The sequence below is a fragment of the Orcinus orca genome, chromosome 1, assembly GCF_937001465.1.
Source record: "Orcinus orca chromosome 1, mOrcOrc1.1, whole genome shotgun sequence".
In the NCBI taxonomy this organism is placed as follows: Eukaryota; Metazoa; Chordata; class Mammalia; order Artiodactyla; family Delphinidae; genus Orcinus; species Orcinus orca.
In genome coordinates this window covers 186,007,705-186,025,943 of record NC_064559.1, presented here as the reverse complement: position 1 = coordinate 186,025,943, position 18,239 = coordinate 186,007,705, and the positions used below count along the sequence as shown (strand labels likewise).

At 47.9% G+C, this 18,239-nt stretch overlaps 1 protein-coding gene across 3 annotated transcripts in view; it reads right to left on the bottom strand.

The window, feature by feature from the left end:
- Nucleotides 1-18,239, bottom strand: part of CSMD2 (CUB and Sushi multiple domains 2) — a 672,138-nt gene that overhangs the window by 307,439 nt on the left and 346,460 nt on the right. For 2 of the 3 annotated variants that reach the window (XM_049694749.1, XM_049694771.1), the window contains exon 10: nucleotides 14,407-14,528. The exons of the other annotated variant lie outside the window; for it this stretch is intronic. In XM_049694749.1, coding sequence (XP_049550706.1) covers nucleotides 14,407-14,528 — 122 coding nt within the window. The remainder of the gene's footprint in view (nucleotides 1-14,406; nucleotides 14,529-18,239) is intronic. 3 annotated transcript variants of the gene reach the window in all.

Below are 18,239 nucleotides of genomic sequence, written 5' to 3'. Positions count from 1 at the left end.
CGGGGGTGGGGTGGGGGGTGGTCTGAGAGTTCTGAAGGCTCTGGAAGACTGTTGGGGTCAGAAGGGGATGACGGGAGAGGCAGGGGTCTAGGGCACAAGGCCCGAGCTGTGGCAGAGATGGAACATTCTGGAGTGGTCAGTGTCTATCAGTGCAGGTCCACAAACTGAGCATAGCCGTCAGCTGCCTCATTCTGGGGGACAATGTGGTTGGGCCTTCTGTGCAAGGTGGTGGCTCCAGGAGGTCCAGAACTTGCAGCGAGGTCCAAAGGGCCTCATAGCCTCCCCTGCCCCGAAGAGCTGGGCTTTATCCTGAGGGAGGAGCGGCAGGAGAGTTTTAAACAGTGGGTGACGGGGACAGTTAGGTGTTGGAGAAGAACATGGGTCTGGCTGCTCGTGTGGAAACTGACATGGCAGGAGAGAGGCCAGAGCCCGTGGGGCTGATTCGAGGCTTCAGTGGCAGTTAGGTGAGCGATGCAGGAGGGCCACACAGTGGAGACGCAAGAGAGAGACGGCCCTGCAGTCTTTAGGGCTTTGTGACTGGATGGATGTGGGGACTGAGGGAGAGAGGGAGTCTGGGAAGACCTGCAGCTTCCCGGCTTGGGCAATTGGGTGGTGGGTGACAGTGCCGTTCGTGAAGACAGAACACAGAGTCCCCTCCCCTAACATCTCGTCTGGGCCTCTTTTTGCCTGTTTCAGGCTGGTTTCAATCTGATAAAGATCTTCAGTCTCCCAGTAGGGAGGCTGCAAGTGCTTCTTTGTTTTCTATTCCGCCACTCAAGGAGTAGAGAATTCCCATGGATAGCTTTTCCTAGTGGTGCAGGCTTCCTCTGTCCAAACCAAGCAGCCCAGCAGAGCCTCACCCCAGGGTGCCTTCAGGTGCCTCGGAAGGAAACTGCTGCTGCACTTGTGGCTGAGCCCCGTACCGCCTGTGCAGTGCCCTGTGCCTGGGCACGGGACTCACGGCGAGAAGGGAGGACAGGGATGACGGGTGCCGTTGGCTGGAAGGAGGCTGGAAGAGGCTTCCTGGAGAAAATGAAGCCCAGGCTGAGTTTGGGAGATGGACTGGGGTCCGATAAATGGAGAAGGAAAGGAAAGTGATCCAGGCAGAGGGAGAAGCAGGTGCTGGGGCAGAGCGGTGGGGTGAGTCAATCTAGAGTTGTATGACTGAGAGGGAAGCAGAGGGTGGTGATGCCAGAGAAGTGGGAGGAGCCAGGTTAGGAAGGGCTGTCTGTCATGCTAAGGATTTAGGCTTTGTCCTAAAGACAAGGGGGAATCATGGAAGAGTTGTAAGTAAATGTACGGCATGAGACTTTTGTTTTAGGAGCAATAGCATTGAGGGCTGGTGGAAAACAGACCGATGTCTGGGCTGTGCAACAGTGTGGGTGAGGGAGGTTGTGGGCCCTTAGCAGGCAGCAGTTGGGGCCTATTAGAAAACAGGGAATGGAGGAACTGGGGGTACTGACCTTGGAGAAGAGAGACTCAGGGGCAGAGGCAGGAGCAGCGGTAACCCTGGCTGTCTCCAAGGGCAAACGTGGAGATGGCAAGGCACTGAGACCCAACTCTGTGACTGTCAGAACTGTCCCACAATGAAAAGGAGTGCATTCAGAGGTAGTGAGCAGCCCATCACCGGTGGTATGCAAGAAGAGTGAGGAAAGCATTCCTGCTTGGGGCTCTCAGATAGTTTCGACAAAAATAGTAGACCCTACTGATAAAAATCCTTGTTGGCTACATAGACACATATTACAGTGAGCAACCTACAGCGAGTGGGGAAGCCTTAGCCCCTCTGGTTTTCCCGCCGAGCAGGCAAGCTCGCCTCCATGTTCCCTGATGACCCATCATCACCATCTGCTTAGGCTGGAATCGCCTTCCCATCTCTCACCCTCCCCAGTCCTGCCCTACAGAACGATGTTGCCATTTCCCAGCCCAGTACGCAAGGAGGGGCCCTCGGCACCTGCTCCCCTCTGCCCTCCCACCACAGGACCTGTGTGGTCTCCCCTCACATCGGCCCATTCACAACCCTGGTTTGCACAGTCCCCTCCCCCGCCCGCAGTTTCCCTAGCAACGACTCTGCATCCTTGAGCTCTTGTCCAAGTGCTCCCTGATTGCCCTTCCTCTCCTCTCCGTGTCAGGACTTACCTGCTGTACTGCAACTGATCTGTTTACCTGGTCTTCCACTACACCATGAACTTCCTGGAGGGCAGGGGCCAGGTCTCATGGCCTCTGAACCCCCAGCACCTGTCGGTGTGCCAGTCACATGCCACGGGCTCAGACAATGCTGAATGCGAGAACGCTTTCCAAACGTTTCCTGACTCCCCAGCATGGACTTATCGCCAGGCTCCTGGACCCCTCACAGGAGCTATCATCAAGAACAAAGGTCGGCAGACTATTCCTGTAAAGGGCCAGGTGGTAAATATTTGCCCCTGTGCATCCCATATGATGTCTGTTGCAACGACCCGCCTTTGCTGTTGCAGCATGAATGCAGCCACACATCCATGTAGCCATGATCCATGTACATTGATATGTATACGAATGGGCAGGGCTGTGTTCCAATAAAACTTAGTTTACAAAAACAAACAATGAACTGGATTTGGCCCAAAGGTGGGAGTTTGCCGACCTCTGGTCTAGGAGATTCTTTGAGACACTTAATCCCAGTTTTTGATCTTCTCTTGAGAGATTTTGTCACTACAAGAGCTGACACCTATAATGTACTCGACTCTGTTCTGAACGCTTTACATATCTCAACTCATGTAAGACAACAGTGACTGTGAATACCTCCATTTTACGAATGGGAAAGCCCAGGCACAGAGACATTAGGCGACTCGCCTAAGATCACACAGCTAAGTGGTAGAACTGGGACTCATCAGGCAGCCAGAGGCCAGGCCCTTACCACTGTGCTCGACTGCCTCACAGCATCCCAGGGAGGTCTCCGGTCCACAAGGTAGGGACCACGACTTATGCTCTCAGTCTTTCCTAAGCTCTTTTTCTGTATCCCAGCAGCTCAGCTAACACTTGCTCATAAAATACTCCAAGGCCAGTTGTGCCTTCTGCAGACCGAGGGGCCTGGCCTCTGCAGGGAGTCAGGGTCCTGCCTGTACATTCTCACCACCGTCACCCCTTCCAGCCAGCCCCCACTCACGAAGCCACCGCCAAAAGACAGAGCACGTGATTACTATGTCTATGATGGGAAAACATTGCTTTGAAGGCCAGAACCAGAGCCATAAAGTGATTCACATCACTGAGTAGAGCACCGTTGACGTGAGCTGCATTTTAGAGGGTCTGACCCTAACATGGGAGCTAATTACACCAGGCAGGCAGCACAACATACACAACGTTGAAGCTTTGGGATGGGCCCCCAGGGCCCAGTGTACTGGTGCTTTCATTTATTTTTCGCTCTTCTCTTTGGCCTTTCTTTAAAGACAGGATCCTATAATGATTCATTAACTAACATGCAGATAAATCAAGCTGGCAAGGTGTCTTTCTAAGGCAGGAGAGTGGCAGCACATGAAACAGGCATGATTAAGAGGCACGTGTGTATACAGCTCAGACGCCCAATTTGCACCCATTAGGTAACTGAATAAACAAACCCTGCACTAGGACATCATTACTGAGCGCCTGCCTTGTGCCAAGCACCGAGCTAGCTGCTTCCCATAAGTTATCTCACTTGTCCTACAATCTACAGCAGAACCTAAATGCCAAGTGCACGGTGCAGACGGTGAGTATTGGAGGATGGCAAAGGAGGGAGAGATGAAAGGCAGCCGCATGGAGGAGGTGGGTGTGCAGGGACCTGCAGGATGGAGGAGGGTGTGGGCTCCGTCCCGGAGATGCTCTGAGCAGTGAACAGGGAAACAAGGAGCCAGGAGGGCAGCCGAGGGGTCAGCGGGGAGGGGAGAGCAGCATGGCTGAGTCTGCATTTTGTCTGGCAGGCCAGAGCAAGCCGTCTGGATTTGAGGGTGAAGATGGGGGGAAGCTCTAACTCGGCATGGAGGGAGGACTGGAGGCAGAGAGACCTGCCAGTAGGCTGGTCCAGGGCCCAGCAGTGGGACGAGGGCTTAGGGGAGCCTGAGTCTGTGTTCATTGCAGAGAGCGGGTGGGGGAGGGAATCCTGGAGACTGTACCCCTCAGCACACAGCCGCCTTTCCAGAGAATTGTGGGCAATGGGAGTGGGACCCTGGAGGGTGCCCACCCTGGGCCCAGAGGACGTTCCTTGCTTCCTGAGCACCGTCCAGGACCAGCCGGAGGACAGGGATCCCAGTCCTGCCAGCCTGTGCCCAAGGTCTCAGCGGCTCCAGAGGGTCTGACAGCTCTCAGGCACATTTTGGGAAGCTGGAGTCCCAAGAGATCTAGACTGAGATTGTTTTGTCCAGTGACCGCATTTCTATAACTGCCTCCTAGCTGGGCTCTGGCCTCTGCTGCCCATCCTTCACTCTGGACCAAAAACCCTGTGCCCCACGACCCCTTAGAGCTGGGGTTGGATAACTATGGTCCTTGGGCCAAATCAGGCCCGTGGCCTCTTTTTGTTTGGCCCCTTGAGTTAAGAAGTGTTCTTACTTTTTTTAAAGGGTTAAAAAATACATAAACCACTACAAAGAAGAATGTGCAACAAAAACCTCACATGGTCCTCAAAGCTTAAAATATTTATGGTCTGGCTCTTTACAGAAAGTTTGCTGACCTCTGGCCTAGAGCAATGGTTTTCAAATTGAGTTCCCAGGCACCCCGGGGTTCTACAAAGGCACTAAGGGGGCACAAACAAAGGTGGGAAAAGAGCCAGAGTGGGCAGGGCCTTTCTCCAACCAAAGCAGTTCCTTTTGATCTAGTTCATGATTGGGACTCTGTGACAGACATAGTGGTTCACTCAATGTTCCTCCCACCATTTACGCATCTTAACAGAACGCTGGCTTTGTTTGGAGCGTGGCAATATATGTGGCTAACCTCAGAGCTAAGGATAGTGAAGTGACAGGATTCTGGGCAATGAGACATGAGCTGAGGAGCCCTCAGGGCATTTTCCCACCTTTCTCCTTGCTTTCCTGGAATACAAATGTGAGGACAGAGGTGAAGCAGCCTTCTTGTGATCATGAGGACAAGAGCCACAAGCAAAGCATGGCAGAGGTGCTCAAGACACTGAGAAAACTACTAAACCAGCCTGGAGTCTTCACTTCTGGACCTTTGGGTTATGGAGAAAATAATCAGTGTTTCATTTAAGCTTCTGTGGAGGAGTTTTCTGCAACTCACAGCCAACCAGAACCTAATGACTATGGGTTCTGAAGAAAGGCTTTCATCACCACAGAAAAGTTTATCAACTCCTGAGCCTCAGGAGAAAGTTCCACTTCTTGGCATGGAAACCCTAGGCTTTCCATGGCCTGCCCCTGCCCCTTCCCTGTGAGTCAGAGCTCTCTCCACAACCCTCCGCTCCAGGCCTGCTTCCCTATTCCTCCTCAGAGCGCTTCTCTGAGCTCCTGAGGGCTGACCTTGGCTTCCCCCAACCCCTCCCGCCTCAGGATACTAATGCTTTGAACAGCCTATTAGCTCCATGAAAGGAAGGGAACTCCCTTTCCCTGGGCACGGCCTGCATGGTGACTCCTGCCTGGGTCTTGCTGAAGGCCCAGGGCAGGGCTGGAGAACTGGCTCCTGGGGTGGGGTGGAAGGGAGTCTGGTGGAAGGGCTGCTCTGAACCCTCCGGAGTTCAAGCAGAGAGGCCTCCAGCACCTGTTTGTTTGTTTGTTTTGTTTTTTTTTTGTTTTACGCGGGCCTTTCATTGTTGTGGCCTCTCCCGTTGCGGAGCACAGGCTCCGGACGCACAGGCTCATCGGCCATGGCTCACGGGCCCAGCCGCTCCGCGACATGTGGGATCTTCCCGGACCGGGGCACGAACCCGTGTCCCCTGCATCGGCAGGCGGACTCTCAACCACTGCGCCACCAGGGAAGCCCCAGCCCCTTTAAGGAAGGTTTTCGAGGAGGTTGGGAAAGAAAGCCCAGGGGCAGAGACTGAGAACTTTCAGAGGTTCTGGAACCTTGGTCACTACCTCAGGTTTAACTTTGCTGGCTCTGAGAGTAGTAAGCCCGTCATCCATTCATTCACTCATTGGTTGATGGATTCATTCATTCAATTATTCACTCAACAGTTAATACGTCCTTGCCAGGTGCTGGGCTTTGGAGAGGCAATAGAGGAAGACAAACATGGCCAATGCCCTGAGACCTCACAGTCTAGAAGGGGAGACACACGAGTATATGTGAAACACAGCGCAGTGTGATGAGTGCTGAAATCAGAGGAACACGGGGATGGGGCAAATGCGAGGGGCACAAAATGCTGGCTGGAGGAGGGAGCAGGCTTTGTCTTCACGAATAGAGGAGAGTGTGTGGGAACAGGCCACGGCCAGCTCTAGGGGAAGAGGAATGCCAAAATACACCGGGAACTGAAAACAACTGTAAAAAGGAAAGGGATCAGGGTCAGGACTGGAGGAGGCCATGGAAGGGTCCCTCTAGAGCCGCCCAGTCGTGAGGAATGAGCTGTGGGGGAATTTAGGGAAAACCTCTCTCATCGCCAGCCAGCATCTGCGTGGGGCGCAGCACAGAGAGTGTAAGAGTGAATGTTTGCTCAGTGAATAAGTAAGTGAACAAAAGGGCCAACACATGGGTTCCTGACATTTGCACGAGAGTCATTGCTGGCTGGACAGTTATTTCTCTGTTCTTCAGATCTACAAAGGGAAGAGTGACACTGATAATTCCCAAGGAGCGAATAATCAAAACGCTGTTATCTTTGGCTTTGAAGTTCATAAAATGCGCTTTCCTCTCCCTCTCCCTTCCAGGCCCGCTCCTGCTCCTTTGCGTCCTCATCCCTCTGCCTCCCGTATCTCTCTTTCTCTCCTGCCTGCCTTTTACTTCTTTTCTAGCACAGGTGGATTAACTGTCCTGATCAAATCCAGCGAGGATCATATGCAAATTGACTCCTATGTCTTGAGTTCATACTGAGAAGCTGTGAAGGAAAGGCCGATGGGCGCCAGTAGGGGGCACCGACTCAGGTCTGGGTTTCAGTCCTGACCATGGAAATTTCATCAGCCACATCCTTCCTGAGGCTGAGCTGAAAGGTCCTAACAGGAGGAGGCTCTGGGGCCCAGCATGGGCGGGGCCATACCTGAGGAGCTACCTGACCCAGAGATAGGTCTCTTCCGTCAGTTGTTAACGTATTCAAACATCTGCTGAGCTCCTCCTCTGTGCCGGGCACTGTGCTAACTGCAGGAGAGATAAACAACATGCCACTCCTGCTTTGGGGGCTCTCATGAGCTATGGAGGAAAGAGATTCCCAACACAGTGCAATGCAACATGCATGCAAACGGAAGGGGCTGATGAAGTGCTGGAGGAACAGAGGCAGGACTAAGACCTGGTGGCGTTAGGAAGGCTTCTCTGAAGAGCAGGGATCTGAACTGTGTCTCAAAGTTGGGTAGGGATTTGCCCGGAGGAGAAGGGAAGGCACACTGGGATAGGATGTGCTGGATGGAGTTCTTAAAGGGCCAGCTGTGTCTGAACCAGGAGTTCAGTGTGGCTGAAGCCAGGGCTGCCTGAGGGGAGGTGGGCAGGAGGGCCTTGTGTGCTTTGCTGGGAGGGAAGGGGGTTGTTATTTATCACATACGCCAGGTTGGTCAGAACCACCAGGATGCTCTTTAAAAATGTAGGTTCCAGGTTCCCATCTCAGACCCAGAGAATCAGATCTTTGAGGAAAGAGCTTTGGAATTTGTGTCTTTAAACTTTCTCTAGCTATTTCTGATGATTGACCAAATCTGGGAAATGTTATTGTGGGCAGAATGACTACAAAAACTAAGATAGCCCATCTGGCCAAGGCGGGGCTCGCATTTCTCCAGACCATCCCAATCAAAGGGAGAATGCAGAGCTGTGTACCTAGTAGGCCAGCAGCACTTGCTCTGAGCCGCCTTTTCTCTTTTCCCTGAATCTGCCCAGCTTCCGGGAGGATGCTTCCGGGAGGATGGACCAAGGTGGTTTTAATTGTCTTATTCTTCGTTTATCGAGGAGAGACATACCCTTCACCTGCCTCTGCTATGAGACTATCAGTTCTTGTTCCCACAGTGCAGAGCAGCACAGACGATGGTGCTCAGTCAAGGCTGGCGTCTTGACATAGGTTCTTGGCCATTCCCATGTCAGACCATTTTGGGGCCTTGTTTGGACCTTCCAATTGCCCTTGGAGGTGGCCGTAGTCACTGAAACATTCCCATCTCCCTCTCAAGCTCAACCAGGAGAGGTCCTACAAGGGGGATGAAATGGCAGGAAGGGTCCTCATGCCCACACACATACAGGTACCAGGGATGTGTAATCATTCCATGATTATAAGGAGACCTACTCTGCACTCCTGTGGGCAAAACTCTCACCTCCTTCTCATGACAGCAATTTTCTTCACCTGCTCATTGTGAAAGGAGCTGCTGCAGTCTCAGTCCAATTTGCCTCTCACTCGCTCCAGATCCTTCACTCACCATCCTCTTTCTCCTACATCTTCATTCTCTTTCTCTGTGCTTGTTTTGCCCACAGCCTACAAACGGGCTCAAAATCCCAATATCCTAAACAAACACCCTAAGTAGCCCAAAGCTTTCTGTCCACCCGACCTCCCTCATGTGCCCTTTCTCCTTCCCTCACTTCACAATGAAGTCAAAAAGGCTGTCTACATGTCTGGCCTCTTGAGCATCCCCCCGTCCCCATCCATTCACTCCCCATCCCACTGCTGTTTCTGCCCCCCCAAAGCTCCACGGCAAGGTCTTCTTCCAAGACCAAAGCCGACAGTCTCTTTCCAGTCCTTTTCCAACAAGACGCTTCTCAGCGTTGCCATTATTAGACACATCCTGGTTGGAAACTCTTCCTGCTTTTGAACCTTGATTTCCCTCCTACCACGCTGACTGCTCCTCCTCTGTTTCTTTCACTGGATCTCCTTCATCTGTAAGGACTGTGTTCCCAGATCCATTCTATGTCTTTTCATTCTCTTTGCTCTCTCCAAGAAGGGTTATCCATTCCTTACGCTTCTGTTCCCAACTGTGTGTTGACGAAATGACCCCCAAATCTCTCTCTTGAACCCAGATTTATCCAGTCTCCAACCAGTGTATCCAAATGGCATTGGATGAAATGCAGACACTTCAAATGCACATGCTTCCCTCTTGACTGCTGCCAAGCTTGTTCCTCTTCTTGTATTTCCTTTTAAAGCCACCGATTGGTCCACGTCAGAAAACACTGAGTCATCATCTATTTGTTCATTGAATAAATGTTTACTGAGTGCCTACTATATACCAGGCACTATGGTGGTCGCTTGGGACACAACGTTGAATGAGACCTCTCCTTCTCCCTCCATCTCACGCCCAATCAGCCGTCAAGTCCCATCCCATTCCCTAAGCTCCTCTTAAATCTGTCTCTCCTCTTCATGTTTCCAAAGCCTTGGCTGACGACCCCAGATTTCTTACTTGGGTAACTGCTTCAGCCTCCTAACTGGTCTCACTCTCCCCAGTTTCCCTCTCTAATAGCTCTACTGATGTCAGAGTAATCTTTCAAAAATTCAGACCTTCCTCCTATTGCTCTGGTTCAGAAGAAAGAATGGCCCTCATCCTTCCCAAGGCTGATCCCAGTGCTACCAGTCCCAACCCCTCCCATCTATTCTGAGACCTTGTTCCATCCAGTAGCACAGCATAGCTGCTGAAGTTCATGGGCAATAGACCCAGGAAGACTGGGCTTAAATCTCAGTGCCGCCACTTATTTCCCGGTTATGTGCTATGAGTAAGTTTCTTAACCTTCAACCTGTCCACGATTCAGTTTTTTCATCCATCAAATGGGTCTTTTTAAAACCTACTTAATTATGCTATGAAGAGAATGAAAGAAATTCATTTACACAGAAGGCCTAGCTCAGTTCTTGGCACATGACAGGCATACAATAAGAGAGAGGTATTATTGTTATTACCAACAGTCTAACACTTCTACCCTTAAAAATCCGTTTCAGGATAAAACTCAAGCCTTTCTACCAAGCATGTGTGTTCACCATGATCTAAATCTTGCTGACCTTTCCAGCCTCATCTTGATATAGGCATGTTGAATTATTTTCAGTTCTAAGAGACTGTTCCAAACCTTGGTGCCTCTGCACACGTATCCACTCTGAAATACTGATTTCTAAGCCTACTTATCCTTCAAGACCCTGTTCAAATGTCACCTCCTCTGAGAAAAGTTCTCTGACCTTCCAGGTAGTGGCTCCTTCCTAGATTTTCCCATCGCACTCTAGACTCATCTCCATTAGCACTTATCCAAACTCTAGCTTTACATTTACTTACATGACTTCTCTCCTATGTGCACGCTCCTGTGCAGGACAGAGATCATATCATGGTTTGATCATGGTTTGATCACAATTATTGTGAACTTGGAGAGGCTGTGATTTTTGCTGAAGGAGATGTTCCCAAAGTGACCAGACAAGCAGTCCTTGGACACACTTGTATCTCTCCTGTGGGCCAGTGAACAGGGGTAGGAAAACACTATGCATTTTCCCTGCTATTGGCAGGAAGGCAGCTCCGAGTCTTCAGTCTAAGACTTCGAGTTTCTACTCTTACACCCTCCTTTCGGCATTGTATGCTCTCTGGCTGTCTTCCTGGGTGGTGTCAATGAGGAACTCCCTTCAGCCTTTCTGGGCTCCCCTAGCACTACCTGAAGCCCGGTAAGAACCCACGAAGCTGCTAAGAACACCCTTCTGAACAACTTGACTCTGAGGGAGTGTCCTTCAGAGGGGCTGGCTTCAGGAACCCAGGTTGGAGTGACCTCCTGCAGGGCATGTGGGGTAGTGACCAATATGGGGCCATTGACCTCCACACACCAGCCAAGGCTAGGCCTTCTGAGGGCAAATCAAACTGTTTCTCAGAAAATTCTCACGCCTTACCTACACTTCCTCCTGTACCCCACCTTCAGATTCAAAAGCAAACAGAGATAAGCATTTTTAACAATGCCCGAGAAAGAGTCCTCTAGTCAGCAACTTAATAACTTCATGGTAGTAGGTCCTTCTTCTGGTTTAGCCTCCATTTCCACCCTCATGGCGCTGAAACATCCTTCTCCATTGACTAGGTTCATCATCAAATGGTTTGATAAAATATGAATCTTTCTTTGTAAAATGCCTTGCAGAGGAAATCTGTTTCCAGTGTTCCAAGTATTATGGTCCTAGGCACTATTGAGCAAACAATTTTAAAATGTTGAGTAAAATTTAAAAAGAAAAAAAAAAGCTTTTTACAAGTTAGTAAGTGTTATCAACTGAATTATATCCCCCTAAAATTCATATGTTGAAATCCAAACCCTCAATGTGATGGTATTTGGAGATGGGGCCTTTAGGAAGGTGATTAGGGTTAAATGAAGTAATAAGGGTGGGGCCTTAATCCAATGGGTTTGGTGTCCTCAAAAGAAGGGAGGAGATACCAAAAAGTTACTCTCTGAATGTGCACAGAGGAAAGGCCATGTGAGGACACAGTGAGAAGGAGGCTGTCTATGAGCTGGGAAGAATCCACACCAGAAACCAAACCTGCTGGCATCTTGATCACAGACTTCTAGCCTCTATAACTGTGAGAAAATAACTGTCCCTTGTTAAAGCCACCCAGTCTATTATATTTTGTTATGGAAGCCTGAGAAGACTAGTATAGTAAGAATTCTCAGAGTCTAAAACCCAGTCAGTGTAGAGATACAAAATGTGATTCAGAGCATGAAGCTGGCTTTGGCCTTGGGTGCATTTTTAAAAACTGGTGAAGTAGAGCTTTGGTTTTCAGGGCCTTGTGGAGAAGAGGGAGAAGGAGACAAAGGTCAGGGTCCACCAAAGTTAGGGACTCTCGATGACACCCCTGAACAAAGCTGAGCTAGTTAAGACTGCACCTTTAGTGTGAGGATGAGCTAGAAATAAGCCTACCTTCCTTCTCATACAGCACTGCTACCCTCTGGGTAGATCTCGAGGCTGATTGTTTATCTCAGACCTTGACACTGAGTGAACAGCAAACAGAAAACTTCCCCTGAGATTCCATCATGCTAAATCTGTCTTCACATGGGTTTTCAGCCTTCAGATTACTTGGGTGGTTTGAAACCTTCATACTGAGAATTTAGTCTGAAGTGGTTTCTGGCTGGTAATGCCCCCAGGCACTGAGCAGAAGCAAACACACCAGCTTCTACCCAGGTCTCAAGGAATTCCCACAGACAAAGTTTACGATTCTAACCACACAGTCAAAAATTAAAAAACAAAGAAAGAAACATGGTTCTGGGGGCAACAGGTGAGAAACAACAGGCAACAGAGCGAAACTTGTGAAGATTTCATATACTGAGATTCATAGACACAGAATATAAAATAAATGTGTTTAACTTATTTAAATAACTTAAATATATGTAAGGAGCAAGAGATTATAAAATTAGCTCAAAAAGCACCTGAAAAAAAAACTAAATAGGACTTCATAAACTAAAAATAATGATATTTGAAATTAAAATAAATCTCCAGTGAATGACTTCAACAGAGTTAGACATAACGGAACAGAGAATTATTGAACAGAATGAGAGAAAACGATAGAAGTCTGCCTTGTCAGACTTCCAGAAGCAGAAAAGAGAGAGAATAAAGGAGAGACAACAGTCAAAATGACAGTGGCTAAAAATTTTCCCAAACTGATGAAAGATGCAATCCATAGATTCAAGAAGCTTAATGAAATCAAATAGGATGAATACGAAAATATCCACAACTAGACATATGACAGTGAAATTGTAGAACACCAAAAACAAAGGTAGGATAGAAAGAGGAAAAACTCCAAATCATTTTATGAGGTTAAAAATATTTTGACACAGAGATCTGGCAGGCGTGCGTGTGTATGCATGTGTATGTATGTATGTATGTATGTGTGTGTGTGTGTGTGTATGTATAATATATTCTATTTTATTATATATATAATACATAACAAAATACAAGCAAATTCACTATGCAAAATGTTAGTAAATCAAATATAGGCATGTTTAAAAATGATAATACTAAATGACCAGGTTGGGTTTATCTCAGGAATACAAGGTTGGTCTAACATCAGAAAAATCAACCAGTGGAATTCACCACACAGGATAATAAAGGAGAAAATCATATGATTATATCAATAGATATAGAAAGATGCTTAATAAAAGTCAACATTCATTCACAATAAAAGCTCTTAGCAAACTAGGACTAGAAAGGAACCATAAATTTAAGAAAAAGACTTCAGCAAACATCATACTTAATGGTGAGGAAGTAAAACATTGTGTTTAACACTGAACCATGGCAAAAGTGCCTACCATCATCACAATGGTTTGGTATTACACTGGAGATTCTAGGCAGAACATTGGAGCAAGAAAAAGGTTGAAGAAAAGGTGTAAGATTGAAAAGGAAGAAACAAAACCATCATTCCTTGCAGATGATAACTGTCTTATGTATAAAACTCCAAAGAATTCACAGATAAATTATTATGGAATAGCTGCTATATACAAAAATCAAAGTATAAAAATTAATTGCATTTCTAACCACCACGCAAGAAAAAGGTAGAAAATAAAATCTTAAAAGATATGATTTATAAAAGCAACATCAAATATATCTAGGAATAAATATATTAAGAATTGTACAAGATTTACAATGGAAAAATGACACAAGTTTACTGAAAGCCCTTAAAGAAGCCCTAAGTAAATATAGATATAGCATATTAATGGACTGGAAGACTTGGTCTCATAAAGATATCAGTTCTCCAATTTACCTGTCGTTTTGGTATAATTAAAATAAAGATTGCAACAGGTCATTTTGTGGATCTTGGCAAGATACTTATAAAATTTATTAGAGAACAAAGGGCACTTCACAGGAAAAAAAGCACTAACTCGGAAATAAAGATGTGAAAAGATGTATATAGCAGTGCAAAATGATACACGACAACACAGATAAATCTTAAGGACATAATTTTGAGTGAACTTGATTAACACTATATACAACATGATTATATTTATATGAAGTTCAAATGCTGGCAAACTAAATATTTTTATGGATACATACTTATGTGCTAACTGTAAAGAAGAGCAGAGGAAAAATAAAGCACACAATCGAGGTAATGGTGACCTGAGGGATAGGGAACGGAATGAGGTTAGTGAGGGACACACATCACTAAGATATCTGTGTGTGTGTGTTTTTTTTTTTTCTTGAGTGGGGAGATGGCTACACAGGTGTTTGTTGTATTGATGTTCTTTATATCTTATATTTTACAAGTATGCTTTTTATCTACTTGGTATTTAGTAAAAACAATTTTTAATAATTGTCTGCAGAGAATCTACCACAACCAAGTTCTGGGTTTGAAATCCCTGGTAGAACAACTGTCCCCAATCCAGTCCTGCCCATAGGACACTCCCCATCCTCCCCAAGAGCCTTACCTTGGCGGGGTTGAGTGCTGTGATGATCCACACACAGTGTGCGTTGTTGTCATACTGAATGGGGAAATTAGGGGAGGTGATGATGCCTGAGGGGCCTCGAAGGTGGGCATCACACATACGGGCTGCAGAGAGGAGATGCAAGACAAGCATTTTAGTTTAGGTTAGGATGAGTTCCCATCCCCACCTCCCACTCCCAGCCCAGAAGAGACTGAAGTTTGTACATCCCACCCCAGATATAACTTCCTACTTCCTGTTTCCTTCCCCCATGGTTCTTAGCGGGCTCAAAGGAAGTCACAGTTCCCCAAACACTGGGGGAGGAGTAGGCCCCACATGCCTTGACCCGTTGCTCTCTAGGCAACGATGAACTTCCACCGTCAGGCTAAGCAAGCCCCCTACCCTGACTCCACTGTTACCGAGCAGCACATCTCTACCAAGAGGGTGTGGGCTACTACACACCTTGACCTCAAGCTAGGTGGACCCCATGCCCCTATGGGCCTGCTAAACTGCTCTCCTCCTGCTCTGCTGACTTTTCTGCATTCCCCCATTTGCTCTCAGGCCTTCTGAAGTAGAATCTCAGGGTGTCCTTGTCAAGGCCACCCCACTAGGTATCAGAATGTCTGAGCCCAAGGACTCTGCCGGGGCCTCTGGCTCAGCCCGGTGCCAGGCACCTAGAGTGATTTCAGGGACAATAAAGTACTTCCCCACACTTAGCACGTGCCTGAAATAGGCTTTTGACTAGAAGCATAAAGATTCAAGGTAAATTAGAAGTGCTCTCCTCAAGTAGATATAAAGTGTTATCAATCACAACTTAATCTAATTAAGCTCTTTAAAATAGCTTCTAAACTAATTAGATTAAGTAGTGATTGATACCAGTTAAGGTACTACATTGTATCTAGGTGTTTGCCTTCTTTAAAAACGTGTTCTTTAGTTCCAACCACTTCATTCTTCAATGTTAGCGCTCAGCTATTTTAATAAAGGTTCTACGAGTCTGTTCTGTTGCTGCCCACATGGCAATTTATCTTAATTGTAGGCAAAGTGCCTAACGGTAAAGAAATAGTGAGCCTAAGTATATAAAATGAAAGTGGTGTCAAACCTGGTTTCCTCTGATGGGACAAAATATCCTAGAACTCCTCTCCGCGTGTGGACAGGTCTGTGATAAACCTTTCCCAGGAAACCCTTCCTAGGAGGGCCTGGGGAAGCAGGCTCCCCAGCTCTGGACATAATTAATCTCTTCTCATTTCACACACTCATTCCTGTGCTCATTCATTCCCACATATACTGAGAGCCTATTAACAGGCCAGGCAGAGTGTGGGGAGAGAAAAGTGTCTAAGACACAATCCCTCTTCTCTGAAGGGCCACCAGCAAGTGGAGGGAACAGATGTGAAAAACAGTTACAACTGAGTGGAGCGAGTGTTGTCAGGGGTTACGTGCAAGAGACCCGGGGTCAGAATTGCTGGCTCTCCCAAGTCCTGCACCTGAAGGATCTTCTCATCCTGACCTCAAATGTTGAATCAAGTTTGACCAAAGCCCTAGGGGAACCCTCTCCCGCACTCCCCTCCCGTGCATCTGATTGCTCCTGTAATTCTGTGCTGAGAAACACTGACAATCACTGATTCCACTTGATACAACTGGGCCTGAAGGCGGCACCTCATGGGGAGGAGAGAGCAGGCTGTGGGGTTTACCAGCTTGGCATTCTGGGTTTGAAGTCCACTTGCTGTGTGTTTAAGTCTGGTAAGTTAGAAAACCTCTCTGATTCTACTTCATCTGTAAAATGGGACTAGTGATATTGCCCCACCGAGGCACGGTGAGGATGAAATTCTATGAGATTTTGGATATGAAAGCTCACCAAGGATCCGGGACATCGTCAATATTTAACAAAGTGGGGGCTGGGACTGTCAGACTCTGATGTTATGTTCATTCCATCTCACTATCCCCAAGATTTCTCAAGGCCAGGGATCTTTATTCTACCTTTCCTGAAGTTTCTTTATAGGATTTTGTTCCCCATGACCACACTGGAGACTGACAACATCACTAAACAAATTAGAATAAGGTCGTCAAAACCGAAACCCTGACCCCAGCCCACCTTTGCAAAGAGGACCTGTGGATTCCGCCTGCTAGGCCTGCAGGGGACCCTGAGAAATCTCTACCAGCACGACCTTTACACCTGTTCGGGAGACAGGTTTTGCTGCCAAAAGCCCTCAGCTTCAAACTTAATTTATCCTGCACTTGTTTCCAAAAATTAGATGGTATTTGCAGTTTGTTGAAATGTGCTGAAGATAAATTAGAGAGAACAGGTCAAAAAGGCATTTACCACTTTAAGGGCTTAGAGGGGTTTAATTAAAATATTACAATCTGCAGCTAGTCAGCATGGAGCACCTAAAAATAGGTTCAGAATGGAGCATCAGCTCCTTTTTTCCTCTGCTATCTGGGTAAGGTCAGGGGGTCTGCAGACAGACAGACTTCTCCCTGAGCAGCCGGCAGCTGGGATCCCACCAACAGATGGATAGCTCGTCGCTGTGACCCACAAGGGCTGGCGAGATGGCTGATGCTCAGACAGCGACTGAATAAATGAATAAACACATATCTATGTTTCTCTATCTGCCTTTTCCCATCAAATGCCCTGCTGGATAGCTTTCAGGAGACTTTTCCAGGACCTTCCATGTCCAAGCTCTGCTGCAAAGTCCCATTCTTCCTCTGAACATCACTACACCATATAACAGGGGCAGTATTCCAGGGGACGTTAGGGAGATATCATTTAGACCCACAGCCAGTTCTGGCATCAAAACAACTTGGTACCAAAAAGGGAACTCCTCCAGGTGAAGTGCCTCTGGTCTTCTATCTTCTCCCCACATCTTATTCCCACCCTGCTCCATGCTGGCTTCCCTCACTTCTCCTACTACTGACCTCCCTCCTCATCCTTTCTTTTCCACAGTTCTCTCTCTAGAACCATCTCCTGACCACCAATTCTAAGGCAAACAAACTCTGACTTGTAGCTGCATCGTCTTTCAGAACTGCCTCCTCCAACTCCTGCCGTGAGTGAAGCCCATCTCCCCCTCCTGGGTCCGCAGCACTCTGCAGTGGAGAGCTTTCTCCTCCCCGCCAGTGTTTTGTTCCACAAACAATTGCTAACCCCCCGGAGGAAGTCTTCTCTGACCTTCATCTGTATCTCACTCCACTGACACCAACTTTCTCTCCACCATCAGCTCCCTGTCTTCTCGTCCATCCTTACCCAACTTAGACCCCATGGTCCACCATTATGATCATTTTCTTGCAAATTCACCTAAGTCCCTCGCTCCTTTTTCCTTTAAATGATTGCCCGAAAGACATCAATTGTGGATGAACTTCTCCACCTACATTCTCTAGCCCTGCCCCCATGCAGTAAGGCTTTGCTGGAGAAAAATCACATGAGTAGGAAGATTGGTGTCATTATAAATTCATGATCACCCACCTCAGAAAGTCCTGGATATTGTCCAGCAACTCTGCCATTTAGCCCTATTAAGCTCACTCTCCCACTCTGCTCAAAGACCCTTTCACGCCTCCTGCACGTCCCTCGGACCTCTCACCTTTCCCCTTGCCTCCCCTTACTCTCAGGTGATGACCTTGCTTCAGTCTTTGTGGGTGGAACAGAGGACATTTGGCAGGCGTGCCCTCTCTCTCACCCCCCAAGTCTGCAATCCCGTCTGCTTATGTGCCCATCTTCTTCCTTTTGCTTCCAACAGAGGGATGGCTCCTTCGCCTTTCAGAGGTCAGCGCCTCCTCCTGAGATCGGGTGCCCCTGCCCAAGGTCAACCATGTCCGTGGCCACACCCAGGGCCCGTTGTTCTGGGACCCAG